The sequence below is a fragment of the Verticillium nonalfalfae genome (genome assembly GCF_003724135.2).
Source record: "Verticillium nonalfalfae strain VnAa140/NRRL 66861 chromosome Unknown scaffold_16, whole genome shotgun sequence".
NCBI lineage: Eukaryota > Fungi > Ascomycota > Sordariomycetes > Glomerellales > Plectosphaerellaceae > Verticillium > Verticillium nonalfalfae.
The window spans coordinates 205,849-227,086 of record NW_021167241.1 but is presented as its reverse complement, the minus strand read 5'-3'; the positions used below and the strand labels follow the sequence as shown (position 1 = coordinate 227,086).

General features: G+C 55.0%; 8 protein-coding genes and 1 non-coding gene across 9 annotated transcripts; 6 read left to right on the top strand and 3 right to left on the bottom strand.

Annotated features, from left to right (window-relative positions):
* Nucleotides 1-135: 135 nt before the first annotated feature.
* Nucleotides 136-2,214, top strand: D7B24_002481 (uncharacterized protein; the record flags this gene model as incomplete). Its single annotated transcript, XM_028636687.1, has 3 exons — nucleotides 136-381; nucleotides 606-932; nucleotides 994-2,214. 3 exons carry the CDS (start codon nucleotides 136-138, stop codon nucleotides 2,212-2,214), a joined length of 1,794 nt encoding a protein of 597 aa, XP_028497633.1.
* A 365-nt stretch (nucleotides 2,215-2,579) lies between these two features.
* On the top strand, nucleotides 2,580-3,653 carry D7B24_002480 (uncharacterized protein; the record flags this gene model as incomplete). The annotated part of the gene is made up of 2 exons (XM_028636686.1): nucleotides 2,580-2,975; nucleotides 3,066-3,653. The coding sequence occupies 2 exons, from the start codon at nucleotides 2,580-2,582 to the stop codon at nucleotides 3,651-3,653; spliced, it is 984 nt and encodes a 327-aa protein (XP_028497632.1).
* Nucleotides 3,654-3,677: 24 nt separating this feature from the next.
* On the bottom strand, nucleotides 3,678-4,665 carry D7B24_002479 (uncharacterized protein; the record flags this gene model as incomplete). The annotated part of the gene is made up of 2 exons (XM_028636685.1): nucleotides 3,678-4,228; nucleotides 4,278-4,665. 2 exons carry the CDS (start codon nucleotides 4,663-4,665, stop codon nucleotides 3,678-3,680), a joined length of 939 nt encoding a protein of 312 aa, XP_028497631.1.
* Nucleotides 4,666-6,446: 1,781 nt separating this feature from the next.
* On the top strand, nucleotides 6,447-7,278 carry D7B24_002478 (uncharacterized protein; the record flags this gene model as incomplete). Its single annotated transcript, XM_028636684.1, has 3 exons — nucleotides 6,447-6,585; nucleotides 6,650-6,978; nucleotides 7,051-7,278. 3 exons carry the CDS (start codon nucleotides 6,447-6,449, stop codon nucleotides 7,276-7,278), a joined length of 696 nt encoding a protein of 231 aa, XP_028497630.1.
* A 628-nt stretch (nucleotides 7,279-7,906) lies between these two features.
* On the bottom strand, nucleotides 7,907-10,349 carry D7B24_002477 (uncharacterized protein; the record flags this gene model as incomplete). Its single annotated transcript, XM_028636683.1, has 3 exons — nucleotides 7,907-9,084; nucleotides 9,138-10,227; nucleotides 10,302-10,349. 3 exons carry the CDS (start codon nucleotides 10,347-10,349, stop codon nucleotides 7,907-7,909), a joined length of 2,316 nt encoding a protein of 771 aa, XP_028497629.1.
* Nucleotides 10,350-11,292: 943 nt separating this feature from the next.
* Nucleotides 11,293-12,478, top strand: D7B24_002476 (uncharacterized protein; the record flags this gene model as incomplete). Its single annotated transcript, XM_028636682.1, has 3 exons — nucleotides 11,293-11,561; nucleotides 11,621-12,252; nucleotides 12,306-12,478. The coding sequence occupies 3 exons, from the start codon at nucleotides 11,293-11,295 to the stop codon at nucleotides 12,476-12,478; spliced, it is 1,074 nt and encodes a 357-aa protein (XP_028497628.1).
* Nucleotides 12,479-13,396: 918 nt separating this feature from the next.
* On the top strand, nucleotides 13,397-13,467 carry D7B24_002475. Its single transcript has one exon. It is a non-coding gene; the product is annotated as a tRNA-Gly (tRNA).
* Nucleotides 13,468-14,786: 1,319 nt separating this feature from the next.
* On the top strand, nucleotides 14,787-17,059 carry SPT8 (Transcription factor spt8; the record flags this gene model as incomplete). Its single annotated transcript, XM_028636681.1, has 3 exons — nucleotides 14,787-14,805; nucleotides 14,859-16,770; nucleotides 16,828-17,059. 3 exons carry the CDS (start codon nucleotides 14,787-14,789, stop codon nucleotides 17,057-17,059), a joined length of 2,163 nt encoding a protein of 720 aa, XP_028497627.1.
* A 2,261-nt stretch (nucleotides 17,060-19,320) lies between these two features.
* On the bottom strand, nucleotides 19,321-19,554 carry D7B24_002473 (uncharacterized protein; the record flags this gene model as incomplete). The annotated part of the gene is made up of 1 exon (XM_028636680.1): nucleotides 19,321-19,554. One exon carries the CDS (start codon nucleotides 19,552-19,554, stop codon nucleotides 19,321-19,323), a length of 234 nt encoding a protein of 77 aa, XP_028497626.1.
* Nucleotides 19,555-21,238: the final 1,684 nt, after the last annotated feature.

Below are 21,238 nucleotides of genomic sequence, written 5' to 3'. Positions count from 1 at the left end.
GCCTTGCTCGGTCTGGGGAATCGGAACTGGGGTAAAATGCTCCAGAATCGGCTTGGAGTAGTGGAGATCTTGAGCAGGCTTCTCACGCTACGTTGGGTACCTGATCTTTCGCAGTGAACCGTCTGGCGGCGAGTCATGGTACGAGGCCAGCATATTAACAACCCATCATGCCATCGTGCTTCGCACTTCCTGATCGGGAGCCAGCTCGGGACTCTAGAACGCCACGTGGTGACCCAGCAAAACCAGGCATCATGCGGAGGACCAGCCGTACACCTGGAGTACAGATGGTGGGGCCCCTCGGGGTTGCATGTGGAGAGAACTGGAGAAACGACGGAGAATCTCACCTTGACACTGAAGGAGGACGACTTCCGGCTCTTCGCGGTGCGCTTAACAATTCCGAATCAGGTTTAAGTTGGCATTTGGGTGTTGTCTAAGTCCGAACCGGTGATGGAGCCTCTGATTGCCCTTCTCGTCGGCCTTGACAATAGTTCAGCTCGGTTCTTCTTCCTCAGACTGCGTTATCTTGAAGATGTTTCTTTCATAAACACCATTGACCCGAGAGCCGAGCTGGACCAACGCGCCACCACGCCCTTTGAAGCCCAAAGCCCGTCAGTAGGAATCTTGCCATGAGTACCTCGAGCCTTCAGTCGTTTCTCGACAAGCCGCGCGTCTTCGTGCTGTCCGACATTTCCAATGAACCTGACGATGCAGAGTCGCTCGTGCGGTTCCTTCTCTACTCCAATCAGTTTGACACTGAAGGCATCGTTGCTGTGACGTCAACATGGATGAAGACGAAGGTCTGCCCTCAAGACATGCACAAGATCATCGACGGTTACGCCGGCGTAGTCGACAACCTGAATAATCATACACATCCCGACCACCCATACCCGACCGCAGAAACACTACGCAGCTTGGTCAAGTCAGGCCCTCCAGTATGTTTCTCCCTTCCTTCTCAGTTTCTTGCGTGAAAGACTGACCTGGGTGGTCCTTCAGGTATACGGCTTTGAGGGTGTTGGGACAGACAGACCACTCACGGACGGCCACCAACTGCTTCTCGACAGGATTGAAGCCTCTTCCGATAGACCACTATGGGTGCTTGTATGGGGTGGCACCAACGTCCTCGCACAGGTGCTCCTGACGATCAAGGAGAAATACCCCGCCAACAAGGCGGCATCATTACGAGCCAAGCTGAGGGTCTACACAATCTCGGACCAGGATGACACCTCGGCGTGGATTCGCGCCGAGTTTCCCGACATCTTCTACATCTCTTCCGTCCATGCGTGGAACCAATATGGCCTCGCAGCATGGACAGGCATCGCGGGCGACAGATATTATGGTTTTGACCAGGGCGGGCCCGATTTCTCGAAGATGACAAAATCTTGGATCAAGAAGAATATCCAGGTTGGTCCCCTCGGCTCCACGTACCCGGACTACATCTTCATCCCCGAGGGCGACACGCCGACCTTCCTGTATCTCATCCAAAACGGACTGGGCGTCAGAGAACACCCCGAGTACGGCTCCTGGGGCGGTCGCTACGCCCTGACAGATCTCAGCGGCAGGGGCCTGTCCGGCAGACACTACAGCGACACGACGGACGCAGTGGTGGGAGCCGACGGCAAGACGTACACCTCAAACCAGGCGACGATCTGGCGGTGGAGGGACACGTTCCAAAACGATTTCGCCTCGCGGATCCAGTGGTCTTTGCATCCTGACTTCAAGGCCGCCAACCACCACCCCGTTCTCTGCGTCAATGACTCGTGGGGCCATGAAGCTCTGGAGCTCGAGATCGAGGCTGGCGAGGACATCGTGTTCGATGCGAGTAGCTCTTACGACCCAGACGGTGACAGCCTGTCGTTCAAATGGTGGCAGTACAAGGAGCCGACTGCCACGCAATGGCTGGTGCGTTTCGAGGTCTCGAATCTCGAGATCGAGAACCTGGACCCCGATGCGAGACGCGTCAAGGTGTGCATACCGCCGCCGGAACAGTGCTGCTTTGACAGGTTCACCACGGGGAGCCCCGTAGCTCGGGGCCAGCTACTTCATCTGGTTCTGGAGGTGACTGATAATGGTACGCCTGCGCTGACGTCGTATAAGAGGATCATCATTCAAACAATGAACAAGGACTTGCGAGGGGCTGCGGAGGCCGGGTCAGCCCCGGATAACATTGCCGAGGTGATGAAAGCCTTCGGCGCCGATGACTGGAATGCCGACTGAGAATTGTCAGACCTTGTATGAATTGGGGGGGGCTTTGGTCGAAGTCAACAGGACTAGATCGATCAGACCAACAGTATCCGTTGGAAACCTCAGTGTAGCTGTCTCCGAATCGAAGCCCTGTCAAAAGACACTCTGTGCACCCCAATGACGGTACTCACGTCCCCAGTGACCTCCACGTGCGGCCACATTCCGGCCCATCCGCATCCCCCAAATGGCACAATGCATCCGCAACAAAAGTCGGCAACTTGCTGTCATCTCCCAACCCCGGCCGAATAGAAAGGTTTCGCCAACGTCCAATGACTTCGTTTCTGGGCGCCCTCTTCTTCTTCTTGTTCGGCAGCGCCACGATATCACCATTGTCCACAATGGCCCGACCCTCCTTGGCATCCCCAAATATCACCATCACGTGCCCATCGACCCCATTCGCACCGTCGCCTCTGCCGCCGCCGAATCCTCTCACCCATGCCGACGAGATACTGGCCCAGTTCTCGAAGCTCACGCGCTCAACATCCTGGCGACTCGTGTCCAAGATCGCCTTCGAGGGCGAGCTCTGGGAACCAGAAGGGATCGCCAAGGTAGGGACGGATCGCTACTTTGTCTCTGCTGGCGAGTACACAAGTCCGACGCGGAAATTCCCTGATGGGCAATGGAAGGATGGCACGGACCGGACAGCCGGCGCTGGGTTCGGGCACATTGTCGTGTTTGACGGACAGGGCCAGCGGATCGCCGACGCAACGCTGACCGAAAAAGGTTCAACAGAGGTACGTCGACAGTCGCAAATGGCCAGGGCTCTGATTACTTTTTCCGTTTTGGAAAAGAGCGATGGATTCCATGTGACACTAACAAATCAGTATCACCTGGGTGGCATTGACTACGATGGGGAGTTCATCTGGGCTACTCTCAGTGAATACCGACCGAACAGCACGGCCACGGTCCTACGCCTGAGTCCTGCCACCCTCCAACATGAAACCCTCTTTCGGGTAGGCGACCATCAAGGGGGCGTTGTCCATGATCCCTCGAATCGTACCCTGACGACTCTCAATTGGGGCGGCCGTGAGGCGTCCATATGGAGCCTTGACAAACCAGCACCACCCCTGTCAAAATTCGCACCGCCAGAGCGCAGAGTGACCAACCCGTCACACTGGATCGATTATCAGGACTGCAAATTTCTGGGCCACGCCAAAGCGTATGAAGACCGCGCCGTGATGCTCTGCTCTGGCATCGCGAAGCTGGCAGACGGGGTAGAGGTCGGCGGAGTCGCCATCGTCGACGCCCAGACGTTGGAGCCGCTGATGGAGGTTCCAATCACCATGCGGACGGACCATGGCGTGTTGGTGACAAAGAATCCAGTGGATATCGACGTAGTTGATGGCAAGATGCAGCTCTACTTCCTGCCTGAGGAGGGCCATGCCACGTTGTACGTGTACGAGGCGGTGTGAGTTGTTGTGAGTCGAGGTGTCCGGCTAGCTCTGGATCGCATCTTTTATAGCTTCTTTAGCTTCTTCTGTACCATGAGAGGCGTCGGTGTTTTGGGCCTGATCTTTGCCATCCTCAGGTTCGGCCACCTCTGACACACCGTGACCGGTGACACCGCTTGGAGGCACGACGTCAGCCGCGTCAGAAGATCGGCCGTCTGGCTTTTCAACAGTCAAAGGCCTCCAGTAGATACACGTGCTAGAAAATGTCGTGTACGTGCCATCTTGCGGAAAAGGCAGCAGCTTGTGTGATGCATGCATGTCCTGCATGCACTGGAAGTCGCCCTCTTTCAAGTTGCCCACGCCGTCCCACGTCTCCCAACCGGTGCCAACGAACATTGCGGGCAGTGTGGACAGTGCGGCCTCATATATCGGTCGATACATGTGAATGGCGAAGAGGAGAGAGTGCCGGTCGACAGCCTCGAAGGCGCCAGGAGACTCGACAACTTCATGGCCAAGGCTTTCGAGAAATGCCTTGTCGTTGGCTGTGAAACGCGGCTCCTGGAAGATACAGTGGATGGGCTCGCTTGATTCGTTGGCTATGAAGCTGTCAGATCAGTCTCCTCTGACGTGGAGTCAAGCACGTACACAGCAGCTCAACCATGTCCAGGAAAGCAATCAGCTGGATGTATGTCCTCCTCCGGGCGTCCCAGCCGCCATCTTCCGTGTCAAACGTGCCGACACCCAAGCATACCGCCTTGTTCACTGGCGCATGTACATTCTTGTTCTTCTCTTCAAGAATTGCAGCGAGCCGCTGATGAGCATCCGATTCGTGCCATCGTGTGCGGAAGGTCTCGAATTCAGCGTTGATGTCGCCTACTGATTTCTGATGGTGGGGTTCGTCGGGTTTGATTTTGTTGGCGAGTGCCGGTGGTACAGTGTTTCGTGGGGCGCGCCGGAATCTAGACTTGGATTTCACTCTCGTCCATTCTTCCTGCTCGACCGGACGGTCTTCGACGGGAACGCTTTCCGACATGATTGATGGCGATCAATTGACATAAAGATGGCGGTTTTGACCAAATTTCGGAGGGGGGATTCGGCAGAATGAGGGGTAACTCTAGACCGCTTTCCCTAAGGGTGGACACTGTGTGGGTGGCAGACTGAAGTCGAGCACCAGAAATTGGAGGGACCCCTCGGCCTTTCCAAATCAACTTCAACATCTATTCCTGTTGTTCACAAGAAACACATTTCAGAGCATTAATTAGCATGCTTCCATCAATAATCGCTAACAAGAGTCAATAACAATCATCAGACACGTTGCAGGCAGATTCGCAAGCCATCTAAAAGTCGGCACGAAGCCTTGTCTTGGGTTCCAGCGATACATGGTAGAATCAATCTAAGACTACGCCTCAGGCTGGCCCGCGCGAAGGATTCATCCTCCGGCAGTTGTGAAGCCACCTATTCGACAACTTACCAGGTACGTTGCGGCATGTATCTCAACGCCGAAGCAACGAATCGGCAGCGACAGCCATTGCCAAGCTTGGTGTTACTCGGATGGCCATCAGCGCAGCAGTCAGCTTATGGCGTATAGCGAAACCCAGGCGGCGGCGTGACAACATGTCAGATATTCGATCGACTGTGAAACCCGGGGTTGAGGTGTCGTCAGCAGCGCAGTCATCATTCAGCATGGACACGAAGCATCACAAGTCGTGGAATCGAGTACAACGCCGACGATCTGTGACTCCCGTAGCTTCGAAATCAACCGCCACGGCATCAAGGTCACCTAGCTCCCACATGTGCAGATACCACCATTCATGTACAGGGACCGAAATAGCCCCCATCACCCACTAGGTCCAATACCAGGTCCGACGGCAGACCGGAGAAAGAGGGGCACCAGTACACAGAGCACACAAGCACACTGGGCTTGGCACGACACCAACTCCATGTCGGCGCTTACCAGCACCCTGACCCTTGTTCAGTGTTGGCTTCCCGCCACTCAGCGTCTTGGCCACCGAATGCCTATTCGCATCTCCAGCTCTCCATTGGCTCCCCGCTCATCACCCGCCTGCACCCCTACTCTCCTTCCATGGACAAATCACAGACTCCCATCACAGCTGTCGCAGCGGCTCGCCAGCCCCCGAAGCTCCCCATTGGCTTCGCCTCCTGTCGGTCGCACAAGGGGTGGGCAAGTCTTTGCGGAAGCACGCGGCATGCAGGACAACTGCTGGTCGCGCGGCCCCCAGCTTGGCCTTCAAACTCCCCTCTCTGCACACGAGCCTGGCCAGAGCAAGACATGTCGCGGGCGGGGGTAGAGAGCCTTCAGTGACAGCCCATTGGGCACATGCAGGTGTGCTGCCCATCTTCAAGTGGTCGAACGCCATGCGCCTGCATCTAGGCGGGCGGCTGGATCGTCGGGGCCGGGTGGTCTGCTGTGTCTGACCCAGTGATAATAGCTCGAGAGGGCCGCCTCACACTCACCCTCCTCTCCCGTCTCTCCTCTCAGAATCATTTTGCGACTCCGAAGACTGAATCGTCCTGCTGTGCGAGACGATACGAAGCATCTTTTAATACCGAGTGCTTGACTGTTAAAGAGCTTGACAAAACCAATACGACAACATCCCCACGTTACACAAGCAGACAAACAAAGACGAGCCAGCCAGCTTCGACACTTGGACTGACTGCAGGTGATCGAATCTCTTGACAGCCTTGTGAACAAAGAGTCTTCGAAAAGAAAAGCCTGTCGAAACACAAGTCCAAACGAAACTCGCTGCATCTGTTGAGACTCATCTATCGAAATCACCACAAATTCTCATCACCATGCTCGCCTCAACACTATCCGCCCTCGTCCTGGCGGCGACGGCCGCCGCCCACATCGTCATCTCCTATCCAGGCTGGCGAGGGAACAATCTCATCACCAATGAGACATTCCCCTACGGCATGCAGTGGACCTTCCCTTGTAAGCCTCGATATCTCCAAGAATCTCCTCCTTAACCGCCGGTCTAAACTAACACGCCACCCAGGCGGCGGAACCCCGTTGACGCAGAACCGCACATACTGGCCCACGACCGGCGGCGCCGTCGCCTTTCAGCCTGGTTGGTTCCAAGGCCATCTCACGGCCACCATCCACATTAACATGGGCTTCGGCACCGGCGGCCCCGACGGCGGTCCCCTCAACATGTCCAACACCATGGGCGTCCCCTTCCAGATCCTCGGACCCAGCAAGAACCCCTACCCCGGCACCGTCTGCCTTCCCCAGCTGCCCATGCCCAACAATGTCACCGTCAAGGCCGGCGACAACGCCACCATTCAGATTGTGGAGCACGCCATGCACGGCGCGGCTCTGTACTCGGTAAGCTGGCTTGCTCTCGTGAAATGTCCTGTCTACCTAGAACAGCATGCTAACAGGCGTCCCCGTCTCCAGTGCGTCGACATTACCTTCGCCGAACCCGGCGACGAGCGCATCGCCGAGATCAACTCGACGAACTGCTTCAACTCGACCGACATTGGTGCCGCCGACATCTACACCATCACGACGCGCGCATCTGGCAGCAACACAGTCGTCAAGTCCGGCGCCGAGGTCGTCCTGCGTAGCAGCGCGCTGCTCGGCTGGGCGCCGCTGCTCGCCGCGGGCGCCTTCCTCCTGGCGTGAGAGTAGTAGAGGGCGAGGTAGAGAGAGAAGCAGAAGCTACCCCGAGGGCTGGCGCGGTGTTTTATTTTCGTTTTTTGGGACATTTGTTTCATCTTGTATATCCGAGGCATAGATCAGCGGCGTTCGGGGCGAAATCAGGGACCGCCATACGTGCGGAGGTTGGGAAATCCGTTCTTTTCATCGTAGTCGTAGGTGTGCTGTCAAACAGACAGATACCACGGGGGGCATTCTCTCCCTCCCCATCATCGTGTTGTTTATTACATGAGTCTGTCCTTACTAGCAGGACGAGAGGAATCAAAATGATCTTGATCCACACTTGGTGCTGCTATTTTGGACGATGCCGTGTACCAGACACACACTCAGTGCTCGAGCGTATTATTCACAAGAATCTGCGAAATTTATACATTTCGTCATCAAGTTCAAGACAACGAAGCCCTTGGTCAACATGTTCAATAGACGAACGGTTAGCCAAATACCGCACAGCTCACAGAAATGGCACCTTCACCCCTTTGGCAACATCTCATTAGACTATATACCTGCAGCAAGGTCAAACCTTCATTCGAAGCCTGTTGATAGTCCTCCTACTCTATGCCAATGCTTCATCCATCATAATTCATAATTCGCAAGCCTACCAAAGGCGGTCCAAGCACTCTCCAGCGACATCCTTCACCCTGGGTTCAGTAGCCTTGCCTTTGGCCGCTTTCACCCACTCCTGTGCCTTGAGCGACTCAGCAATAGCTTTATGACTCGTGGCGAAAGTACCCAGTCCGACAAGACCGCGGTATAGCACCTCGGAGTCGTTTTGTTCCGTCAGGATCTTGCCCAATACTGACAGCAATTGCTTGGGCAGGTCTGAACCCTCAAAGACAGCCTTGTCTTTCCGGCTCAGGACGGAGTAGTTGATGATGATGGTAGTCGCGGCAATGAGCAGGTTACGGTTGTGTTGACCGATGGGTATTCCGTCGGCTATGCCCACAACGCGTTCCAGGAAAGAGGCCACGGTCGAGGCCTCCTTGGCTACGACCTCACGGCCTTCCTTGGAGCTGAATAGGTTGGCGACAGTTCTGAGGGCCATCATGACACTGTTCTCGTTGGGCGGGCCGCCTTCGGGGACATCTGAGGCACTGCTGATGGCCACTTGGACAATAGACCCGAGAATAGACGAGTATCCAGCGACAACCGGTGATGGTGCCATACACCTTAGGAGATCCAGGCCTGCAAGCCGGTCGGTATACGGCCATCTAGAAACGATTTTGATCGCCAAGTTGAGTCCAGGTTCGCTGATGGCTGTCGACTTTTCTACTGCCTGGCGGAGCTCCTGTAGCGCTGCCTGCTCTGTGGGGTTGAGGGCAAAGTCTTTGCGACCTGATGAGATCATATTGGAATTGGTCTGCAAGATCTTGTTGACCATGGCATCGTACTTCGCCGCTGTAATGCTAAGGAAATCGTTCTGGGGCAGAACATTAGGCTTCGCGGCGGGCTCGCCAGGTTGATATCTGGCCTCAGTGCCGTACGGATCGGCAGCCGGGGGGGCTGCCTGACCAAGTGTCGCACCCTGTGTATTCTGGGTGATAAAGTTGGCGACATTGTCGAGGTACGTGAGGGGCAGCTCGTTATCACCGAGGAACTTAGTAGCGGCTTCGTAAGGGTTTTCCGAGAGGTTGTAAGGAAGCTTTAGGGGTGGCTTTCCGTCTTCGATGTCAACGTCAAATACAAAGTCGTATGACTTGCCCTTGTAATCCGTCTTCTTTCCACTACTCGCAGCGGAGTCGACCACTGTGCCTATGCTTATCCATTGCTGTTGGCCTGCGCTTTGTCAGTATGCGATGGGCGGGCGTCTACGACGGGGTTATGCTTACTCGCAGACCACTGATGGGCTGTGATTGAGCCGTTGCCCTCGTTGATCATTTGCACCTGGCCCTCCTTTGTGCCAGATCGCTGTTGGAGGAATTCAGGCCCTGGCAACTTCTCCTTGTTGATATCAGGTAGTTGCTGCTGAGGAATCGAGGACGCTTTGATGGACTCTTCGAAGCTGGAAAGGGTTTCCGCATCCGCCAGTCGGTCGCTGCTGCGGGTGAAGATACGAGCGACGCCATCGCTGGCGCCAGACACGATGTCACCTGTCTCAGGGTCCGCCGCCACAGCCCACACCGAAATTGCCGGGTGCGTGATGGATTGGATGCACTCAATGCCCTTCCACACCCTTAGTGTGCGATCCTCACCGGCGCTCAGTAGCTCTCCGGATGGCAGGCTTGCCAACGAGTAGATGAAGCTTTCGTGGCCGATCAGCTCGGCAACTTGCTGGCCATTGAGTTTCCACAGCCGGATGATACCATCATTGGTGGCGCTGGCAATGTCGGCGCCGCTCGGGTGGCCCTTGGGTACGCGACACAGCGCACGTACAACGTCTGGTGTGGTGATGGTGGATGCCGGTGCAGCCTCTCCAGCGACCGCCTTACGAAGATCGTAAATGCGAATGTTCTCGTCGGCACAGCCGGTCAGCACCGTGTTGTCATCTAGCGCCAGGACAGCCCAGACAGCCTTGTCATGGCCACTCAGCCGCACCTCTGGCTCCCATGATGTTGTGCTCCAGATGAGGGCCTGAAAGTCCCAACTCCCCGACACGATATAGTTGCCGCTCGGGGACACATCGATGCTGCAGACGTTCTGGGAGTGGCCGACGAGGAGACGCTCGGCATCGTCACTTGCCGAGGCGTTCGGTTGGCGCACTTCGACAAAGGTGTCCTTGCCCCCAGATACCACAAGACCTTGCGGGAAGAGGTTGGAAGGGGGAAGATACGCTACGGCATTGACGAATTCCGAGTTCTGGCTGGAGACTGTAGGTTCAAATGCTGGCGGGGAGGTACCGGTTCGCTGCCATTTGCGGACGCTGCCATCGCGGGACGCGGTCAAGACGGCATCAGGAGAAGGGAAGCTGACGGCTTTGACCTGCGAGGCAAAGATAAATGCGTTAATTCAAGAATATTGAGGGTACTGTCTTCCCAGGTTTGCCAGCGACGTACATCAGAGTCGTGGCCGGTGAGTTGGGCCGAGAGCTTGAAGTCAGTCATGGCGGATCGGCGGGGTAGGGATGGGTCGGATAGCTTGTTGGATGGCTGGCCAGAGAGTGTCGGTGCTGTAGGGTCACCTGCGTCAAGAAATCGAATGGGTGCGATGCAGAACAGGAGGGTTCATAGCATTGAACGATCAAACAAGGACCAAAATCGGGAGCGCTCGTGTGGCAACCGTGTGGCCGGAGAAGGGGGACAAGGTGATTTGTCAAGATGAGGAGACCAGAGCGTCTTGGGAACTGAGCTACCGATGACGATGGAAGCTGGGAGTAGGAGGCCAGCGGCAGGGTGTACCCACGCACATGGCCAGTGCGAGTTAGGTAATCCCCCGCGCTGCTTCCTGCCGCCCGCCAGGGGAAGGAGGAGCTTCTACAGCAGAGCTTCCGCCTAATCCTCGGATCGTGACTCAAGCTTCAGCACGGATCGTCCACAGTGGGCCCGGCCCCTTGATGGCGGGGCACGTCTCATGTCAGGGTCCATTTGCTTCCAGCAACGTGAGCGACGGCCAGCTAGCAGCTACCAGTGCCAATTTGAACCCCCCTCCTTCCCTACCCCCTTCTTCCTTCCTTCCTTCCTTTGCCCCACACTGGTCGAGACACGGGACGATTGCTGTGGACGGGCATCTGCATTTCTACTTTCTTCCCACGTCGTTCTTCACGGTCTTCTCCAACATTCGAGGCGGTGGCCACTCCTTTCCCGTCCCATCTCGAGTGCCTGCAACGTTCTCCTCCTTCGATCCTGGTCACGACAGGCACGCTACGACTTTACGACGTCACGGCTGTTTTCCTTTATCACCATAACGATACCCCTCGGCTCACATCACCACCCGTCGCGACAGCACGCCTCCAGACAAACCTTCGACGCCCCCTGATTCTCGCGCGCATCTTGCACCACCCCGTATTTCGAAATCGACATAGCGACTCCTCAAAGACACCTCAACATCATGTCGACCGACACAGTCGCTGCGCGGACCTACGTCCCCCTCACGTGCCACGGCCACTCACGCCCCGTCCCGCACATCTGCTTCTCGCCGCTCGAGAAGGACGGCCAGTATTTCATGATCTCTGCTTGCAAGGATGGTAATCCCATGCTTCGCGATGGTCTCACCGGCGACTGGATTGGCACCTTTATCGGTCACAAGGGTGCTGTCTGGCAGGCCAGGCTGAGCCCCGACCTTAGCAACTCGGCCACTGCCTCGGCCGACTTCACTGCGTACGTTCGTTCGTATGCGCCACGTGCCTGATGCAGTATAACTGACGTGTCATCCACAGCAAGATCTGGGACACCCACACCGGCGAGATTCTACTTACTATTCAGCATGATCATATCGTCCGCGCCGTCGCCTATCCCCCCGACAACTCGGATCTCATTGCCACCGGTGGCCATGAGAAGAAGCTGCGCCTGTTCGACCTTTCTGAGCATGGACTGTCTCACAACACATCGAGCCCTGCCTCCGAGCCAAAGACGATTGCCGCCTCCACTGGCCACGAAATTGGCGAGGGCATTCACAAGGAGTCGATCAAGATTATTGTTTGGACACAGAACCCCAGCATTATTGTCACCGCCTCAGGCAAGACGCTGCGTTGGTTTGATCTGCCAAGCCGGCAGCTTATCAAGGAGGAGGTTCTCGACGGCGAGATCAAGTCATGCGAGCTTGTTTCGCTAGCTCCTGAGTACACATCACTCACGGACATCGGTGGTGGCCTGCCTGTGCTGGCCGTCTCTGCTGGTCGCTGGATCTACTTCTGGAGTGGACCTGATGCCACGCAGGAGCTGAAGCGTCTCGATATGAAGCACACAGTTGCCAGCGTCGGACTTGACCTCAAGGGTCGCAAGTTTGTCGTTGGTGAGGAGCCTGGCACCTGGGGAAAGGTCTGCCGCTGGGATGATGGAAGTGACATTGGTATGTCTTAGTCTTGTGATGGACTGTCAGTGAAAGATCTAACCCGGTTACAGAAACGCACAAGGGACACCACGGTCCCATTTGGTCGATCGCTTTCTCGCCAGACAACAAACTGTACGCTACGGGATCAGAGGACGGTACTATCAAAATGTGGAAGAACTGCGACGGACCTTATGGCCTCTGGCGTGTGGACAAGGTCGATCAGCCTGAGAAGCCTGCTGCTTAGATGGACAGCGAACGCAGGCTCATATCATCCTCGACTGACGATGGCGTTGCTTTGTTCACCCCAGGCAGCAGTCGCGTCTCGTCATACCACTCCCTCCTTACACCGATCAGCTAGAGTAGACAGGGATGCCGCTGGGCACAGGAAGCATAGTACAGAAACAGAAGCAAATACCAAGTCTCTCAAATTCTCAAAGACTATCACAATCAAGGCGTTCGTTCATATTGCTCTTCAAACCATGTGTCGCTGGATTCTGCAATCAGTTTTTAGAACCATGCTGCGGAGCGCAACCCTCTTGCCATTGCTCAATTCTGGGAAAAGGGCGGGGTTTGAATAACCAATACTCGGAAAGTCGGTGACAAAATCTGTTTTGCAACACGAGACACAACCCTCTACACAGGTTTTTCGGTCATCTGGGTGCCTTGATTCCCATATTGACTTTCACGATACCTTGTCTCAGCACAAGTATACCGACTGGTGAGCTGGGTGCCTATCCGACCGTCACTGCTGGCCGTCATGATTGTCATTACCTAATGCCACGAACATAGAGCGATCGAAGATAGTTAGCATGAATTAAACACAGCGGACATCACGCAGTGGATTATGCATGCTCGATTGCAATTGGTGTTGTACATCGGTCTCAAACACTCGGAAAGTCCGTGTGATCCTTGAGTTTGATATTGGGCGATGGAAGCCATATCAGGGGAGCAGCGCCACACATCACGGATGAGGTCAATACAGGGGAGAATGATTTTGATAGACCTCACCACATAGGAAGCCGCGTTATTGGAGTCGGAAAATGACAATGGGGTTGTGAAGTAGCGCAAGGAGATGTTGATTTGGGAGCGTGAACGTACCAAACGTAGAACCACTTTTTCATAGTATATAGTTTAGTAAGGATTCTTGTCTTGTCATCAACTAGCGTGAATGGTTTAGTGGTAAAATTCTCCGTTGCCATCGGGGAGCCCTGGGTTCGATTCCCAGTTCACGCAGAATTAATTATTTTTGCCTCTTCTTCACGAGTTGCGTGAAGACATGCCGGCATTTAGGAAGCACGCTGAGGAACAGAGTGTCGTTACGTTTTCTGGTGTTCGGCTGTTACATTTTACGAAGTACGCCGACATCGTGGTGTCCCTTACCGACTCTCTCGTAACCCCCCGTGTCCAAAGCAACCCTGGCATCTGTTTTGCTTCAGACTTGTCCAGCAAGGGCTAGCTAGTTTCCGTTTGCTCCTGGATTTGTGTTCCCATTGATTGACTTGACTGATGATTGGTCCTGCTCGAGAATATACCTACTGTGCCAGCTTAGTTTGGCGGTGTCTGCTGCTCTGCCGCCAAACTATGCACTCCGGAGAGAAAGAGATGGACGGAAGAAGCATCGCAGGGATGTCGACTTGAAGGGGACCGATGCCATTTTCTAGAACTGCAATTTGATGAGGCGTCAGGGTCTCAATGACTGTGTTGGTTAGTAATCGGAAAGGCTGTATGCCACGACCATGAAAGGCACAGGTGACAGGCCATGCCATAATTGACCGCTACGCAGCAACTTTTCCTCTGAGTGGTGAACATTGAATGTTATCGTTTACTCTTGCAAAAGAAGTAGACATGTGACTTAGTGTCTGACTTCAGTAAGGTAAGGAGAGATACGTCCTTGGTAGATTCTGTTATGATTCCGTCGTGTACCTTGGATCTGATGATAGGCTCAGCGTGGGCGTGTATGTAGGCATATGATATGGCGCCTCGTCAGCCTTCCACCAGAGAATTTTAATGCCTTTGGAGACATAAAAGATGCAGCTCGCGCCCTTTTTTGAGAGCTGGAACCCTTTTGAGTGGGAGGAGTGATGCGCCGGGGTGAGTTCTGGGAAGGGAATCTGGGGGTGATGGGGGTTCATCACAGTCGGGAACCAGTTATGTAATCATGCCGCCGCGTTTGGACCCCTCCACGACGCATCTCCCATTTCCAAGCTCCAGCAGTCGAATCGCGTCGTTGTTGTACCCGAATGTCACCACCGCTCTTCAGACATTGTAGCTTTGCCGAGCTTCAGATCGCCGCTCCTGCGTACATCTGAACGACATCATATCTAGCTAGCTACTTGCCGGACTTGATTGGCCCCCGCCAACCCCCCACCGCGACGTCAATTGACACTCTTACCCTCTCGGGCGCAGTACCTTTCGCATCAGCAGCTCGTTGTCGCATTCCGCGGCGCCTCGCGCCCATCAGCCGTGTCCTGTCACTTGACCGGCTTCCCGAATACTTCGACTGAGATTTGACTTGACCTCGGCGTCTGGCATTAAGCATCATGCCCGACAACATGGACGAGGACGACAGAGGTGTGCACCCTCCCTTCGCCCAACCCTCGGTACTTCACTAACACATTCTGCAGAGTCGAACGCCAGCTCCGAGAATGACCAGGACGAGGTCATGGAAGATGCCGACGACGCCGACGGCTATAATGAAGCTGATGACGACGAAAACGACAATGACAATGAGAACGAAAACGAGAATGACAACGACAACGAGAACGAAAACGACAACGACAATGACAACGATGATGACCAGGACGATGGAGATGGCGAGCGTGAAGAGACGGCAGATGACGCGCAAGACGCTGGCAACAAGGGCCCTGACGACGGCGCCTCAGAAAAGGCTGACCCCGCGAATGGTGAGCAGGCTGGTGCAGCAGGCACATCAAGAGGTTCGCGCTCCCCCTCAGCGCAAGACGACGAAAGGGTCCAGCCTCCTTCGTCACGACTCTTTCCCACCGTCCGCCCGGAAGCCCTGACGGCGAGACTGTACGATATCGTCCCAACAATGGCTGCCCCGCAAGCCACCAGCATCAACGCCCTCGCCGTGACGCCAGACTTACGCTACTGGGTTACCGGTGGGTCGGATGGCTACATCAGAAAGTACGACGGCCCTGGCACTATCAATGGCAAGCAGCTCTTGACCGTCGCTCAGCGCCATCCATTTGTCGACAGTGTCGTCAAGGCGGGCATCCTCATGTCATACTGGGAGAACGAGGAGCCCAGCCCTCCCAATCCGCGTGGCAACGAGGAGCACGTCACCTCGCCCGTGTATTCCCTTGCCATTCATTCACAAGCCTTGTGGCTTTTGTCGGGCCTCGAATCCGGCGGCATCAATCTGCAGAGCGTGCGGCATGACGAGGGTAAGCGAATCACCTGTCTCCAGCAGCACACGAACGCTGTGAGCGTCTTAACCCTGGCTCAAGACGAAACGAGCGTGCTCAGTGGGAGCTGGGACAAAAATATCCTCGACTGGGACCTGAACACAGGCACCGTCAAGCGGCGCTTCGACGGTACAGGTAACCAGATCTCGGCCATCGAGCTACGGCCCCTCAACGGCGCACCGGTGCCCGCCGAGGCGTCTGACTTTCAGGCGAAGAATGAGACCTTTTCGTCGAGCAACAACCGGCCACCAACCAACGGTGCTTTTGCTGGCGCCAATGACACATTCAGCGCAGCGCCTGCCAACACAGCAGCGGCCGAAACAACGGAAGCCCAAGCGTCTCCGGCGCATGAGTCTCTGTTTGGCGGCAGTGACACTGGATCCCTATTTGGCGAAACAGGCGCCGGAGGGTTCGGGGGTGATGACGATGATGAATTCTCACAGGCCATGAACATGACCATGCATGATGCGTCAGGCCAGGATGGTGGCATGGAGGGAGGAATGGACCATTCCGCCGACATGGCGACATTCGATTCCGAGACGGTGCCGGCCCCGGCTGTTCAACCGCCTCCGAGTAGCCCATTGGTGGCGAAGCAACCCCCACCGCAACCTTCGCCAGTTGTGCATCCGGCACCTATCCCAGGGCCAGCGGCCGACCCCATGGTCACAGACCCAACACCTACCGAACCCACGGGAATGGGTGAGTTTCAAGCTGTCACTTCTGCACAGACAGAGCAGCAGCCTCCAGACTCGCCGTCTCTTGTCTTCTCATCCAGGCCAGCTCCCCCTCCGCTCGACCCAACACAGTCCTCCGATACTGTATTCTTGTCGGCCGCCATCAACGGCACTATCCGCATCTGGGATCGCCGCGTCCAAGATCCCGTCGCGCGGATCGGCACCCGGACAGGCGTGCCGCCGTGGTGCATGGGCGCCACCTGGAGTCCTGACGGCAACTGGATTTACGCAGGTCGGCGAAACGGCACCGTTGAAGAGTTCAGCATTCACAAGGCCCGCAGTGGATGGGACCCTGAGCGAACCCTCAAGTTCCCAGCCGGCTCCGGCGCCGTGACTGCTGTGCGGGCGATGCCGAACGGGCGACACCTGATCTGGTAGGCATCTCACCATTCTGCTCTTTCAATATCACGATCCATGCTAATATTTAACAGCGCTTCGCATGATATTCTGCGTCTCTATGACACGAGAGACACGGCGGCGTTTAAAAATTCGAGCGTTCCCTTCCTTATCGTACCCGGCCCACCGCGTGCTGGTGTCATCTCTTCGCTGTATCTCGATCGCACATGTCGTTTCATGATCTCGACGGCTGGCACACGAGGCTGGGAAGGCTCAAACACAGAGGTGCTGATAGGATACGAGATCAACGTTGTCGGCGAAAAATAGCCTGACAGCGAGCTGTTCTAGATTCGCATTAAGACTAAATATGTAGCAGGCCAGTGGTGGATTTATGTGGGCGGATGGTCCTTGTTGGTGCTGGGGCGTTAACTGGCAGTAGGAATACCCTTGTTTATAGTTGTGACTCAATCTTGGCTGCAGGAAAGAGAGCATGTTGACCACAGTTTGACAAGTACTTTTCTGCCGGTGCGATGATCGCTGTTGTATCAAACACGTGATACTACCACCTGCCTCTGAGTGTTTTTTTCTTGCATGTCGAGCAGTGACACGCGCACTCCATGTTCACGTTGTTCTGCTGTCAGCAGCGGACTGGCAGCTTTTGAATTGTTGTTCTGCAAGGCCCCTGACTACCTCTGGCCGCTAATCGACCTCACCCGCTGCCAGAAAACCCTCCCCTAGTTCCTTACCCTGCCTTCACGATTGTCACTTCTTCGCAAACGGCCAGCCAGACCAATGAAGCCCTCGAAAAGAAGCCTCGCGAGTCGACGGGCACTGACCAGATGCGTTGGAAGAGTCAGCCCTTTCATTGCACATGCCTGTATCGGATGGCTCGCTGATGCTAGTCCAAGAGGCGCTTCTCGAGACGTCCTCGAAGTCCCAGGACATGCCTTCCACATGGCCCAGCCGAACCGGAGAGTCGAAGCTGATGGCAGCAGGGCCGTCGGACCTCTGGCTGTGAGCATGCTGTCGGCCACGTAGAGCACCGTCCGCACCGTAGTTTCCAAAGCATTCCTGTTGATTGCATTTGTGGCGATTGTCTTGAAGCAAAGGCCGGCTGCGGGGCGATGACTTCACAGAATGAAGTTGGGTGCGGAGCTTGGGTAAAGAGCGGTGGTGGTCGAGTGGCCGGCGAGGCGGTCGCATTTCGATGATGCCAATACCTTCGTTTGTCGCCCGCGCCTTGGGCTCATAGTAGGGGATATCTGCTCGGGCAGGATGCGTCGTGGAGCGGCTCCATGCTGAGATTCGGTGGTGTAGGGGAGTATTCGGTTCAATGCCGGCGGGATTCATGATTCTGACTAAATTTGACTCGATAGGATATTATCAAATGTTCCTATGGTCACTCTCTTGCAACTTATTGTTGTGCAGCAAGTCTCGGCTCCTTATATCGAGAGCTGAGCAGTCGTAAGCTACCGCCTCCTTCATGTATCACGAGGTTCGGCCCTGATTCAGCACGAGGTCGGGGCTCTATCATAAAGATGTGGAAGATGGCAAAATTTGAGGCTCCAGGTCACTTTCTAGAAAGCGAAGAACTCGCGTCTTTCATCAGTGTTGAAGCAGAGCCTCAATGATGACACAGAGACAAAGGTCAAACGTGTCAGGCTTCTGTGGATCGCTTCTGTAATATGACTTGAGACACGAATATCGTTCCAACGAGGAATGGATCTTCATAGTGGTTTGGCGAGAATCTTTATACTCCGGGATCGTGGTAAATATGATCACTGATGAAAGCCCCTTGAGGATGCTGCTGAGGAGACATAAGTGTCATGCGCAATGGCTTCTAATTTTGAGCGCTCGTGCTGACCAAGTCGAACCTAAATCCTGTATTCGTTGGTAGAAAAATCGCAGTCTCATTTGCTACGCTGCACAATTTGTTTGTAGAATGAGCAGATCTAGGCAAACGACCGAGGCTCAATCTTGATTGAAAAGAAACATGATCAAAACAAGCAGTTCGTTAAGTGGACTGACAAACTCGCGATGCCACTTGCGAGCCAGAGGCTAACGACATGACGCCGAATGGAACAGATTCTGGTCATACACACACAATGCCAGGTGCCTACATCATATTCGCTTGCTTACCCAGGCAGCCACCAAGAATCAGACCGTTCGTTCCACCACGTCAACACGACTACTTACGCCCTGGTACGTCGCAACACGAAGATCTATCCGATGTCAGTGTTGCATCCGAACGTCACGAGTAACCATGCGAACGGTAGAGCAACGAGGTCGAAGTGGCATTTCTGGTTCATTCATACATTCGTCATAATCGTTAGCGTCAAAGGAAGAAACATACCCAGTCCTCTGAGAAGGCCTACCAACATTCAAACCAGGAAATAAGACAAGATAGAGCAGCACACCAAGACAGTCTGCATCCAACCCCGCCAAAGCTAAAACTTGGATCTCGCCGAAAGGCAAAGGGCCCAAGAATCGTGATACCAAAATAGAACGAGAGATTCAAGCGCACGAATCGCACAAACCGCCAGAAACAAACAAATCCACAGACTTCAGAGCGCGCCCTCACCATGGTCTCACTTATTGATGCCGTTGAATACTTCTTGGACCGGTGTCTCGCTGAGGTAGCGCTCCATGGTGAAGCTCAGTCTCTTGGGCGGGGGAGGCGACGTTCTTTCGGCCTCAGCCCGGAGCTCCTCGGCGAGTGCGGCAGCCTTGGCCGCGGCCTCGGCCGAAGCGACGGCGGTCGCTTCGGTGCCAAGCCGGGCCTTGGCGGCTTCGCGGGCGGCTTGGTCGGCGTTCTGAGACATTCTTTGGGCAGGATCCCGTCAGCTTAGGAAATGAATCCGATTCGAGTTCTAGAAAGGAAAAGGAAAGGAACAAGAATGTGGAGAGACAGTCACGACAGAGGAGAAGAAGGCTGTCGAAGTATGCTGAGAGGCAAACTGGGGACGTACACGAAAGCTTTCTTCTGGGTCGGGACGGATGGCTGCGTCAGAAGCAACCAGATGGACGGGTAGGATGAACGGATAGGTCTTCGACGAGTCGAGTCTCAGAATGCCGCAATAAGATGAGTGGTGATAGGCAGGGCCTTTCACTCGTTCTCAGTATGCTTTTGGGGTGTCAACCGGACCGAGACACAAAAGACAAGAGGTCTGGTTATTGATGTGTGCGTGAAAAACGGAAGGAGTTGGCAGGTAATTCCAGAAAATCTTACCGGGAGGGGGGAAAGATAAAGGGGGACTTCCTGAAGAAGGCAGCAAAAGGGACCACCCCTCAACACCAGGAAGAATCAAGCTCGTTTATAACATCAGCTCGACAGTCAACCGCCCCTCTCATCTTTCCCCTCCCCGCCTCTCATACTCTCCGTGCCCCTAGGCCAGAGCGTCTCCCCTTGTGTGATGATGGCTTGCCTGCCGGAGTCTGTGATCGGGTCATCATACCATATCCAGGTCGCCTTTCCCCTCTCCTTCCACGCCTCTCCCGGTCAGAGGCAAGCGAGCGACAACCATCACGGGGCCCCCTCATTCCCGCCGCTTACAGCGCGATCGCCTTGTTTGCAAAGATGACGGTGAAGGGGGCTGCATTATGCGTCGGCTTGTGTCACGAACGCGTTGCGTCGCCGAGTCATAGGAGGGCCGAGGCGAGGCCCGGCGAGCCAGCCAATAGCCTTCATGATGAACAAGAGCGACGCCCAGACAGCAAACAGATTCTCTGTCGTTTACAGGCCCAAAGATCACGCGAGGGGGGGGGGGGTTGAGGACCAGGGGGGCGACCGGATTCATTAGACCTGATCGAAGAGGAGTTGGCGACGGGCGGGGGAAGAGGCCTTCCCTGCATCAGCTGCAGCTGCGGGTAGCTGCATCGTAGTAAGTTCTGTAGCAGAGGGGTTCGTTCGCTTGCTCGATCTCTTTGCTTGCTCGCCTGTCTGGCATTGAGGGCAGGATGCTGTGTTGTGGCGATGAGGCAGTCATGAAATCTTGCTCTACCAAACGCAGTGGCGTGATGTGACGGTGTGACGCAAAATGTAGACTGGGGTAGAGAGACAAGGTTAATGCGTGGATGTACTAGAATTTATCGCATCGACGTTTGAGCATCAAGCGTAATGGGTCTTCGATGAACAACTGGTGCTTTGTTTGTTTGGTCAAACCCTCCCTGAACTCTTTCCACCACCGTCTTCTCTGCCCCCCCCGTGGCCTATGTGGCTCATTCCCATGGTCACCTTGACCTTTCATCCTCGTCTTTCCAATCAGGATCCTCTCATTGCCAAGGGAAAACAATACGGCATCCATAGAGTGTACTCACCCTCTTGTTGCGCTTCCCTCGAGTATCCTCATGACATGTTGTTGTTTAACTCAACCAATGAACCCGCCGTTCCGATACAAATGACACAGGTGAAGATTACCATTATATACTAAATGTTGCTGACCTCATGGCGAAAATGCCCACGGAACATTGAAAACTTGACAAAGAAAGGGCCCTTCGCTGCTGGGC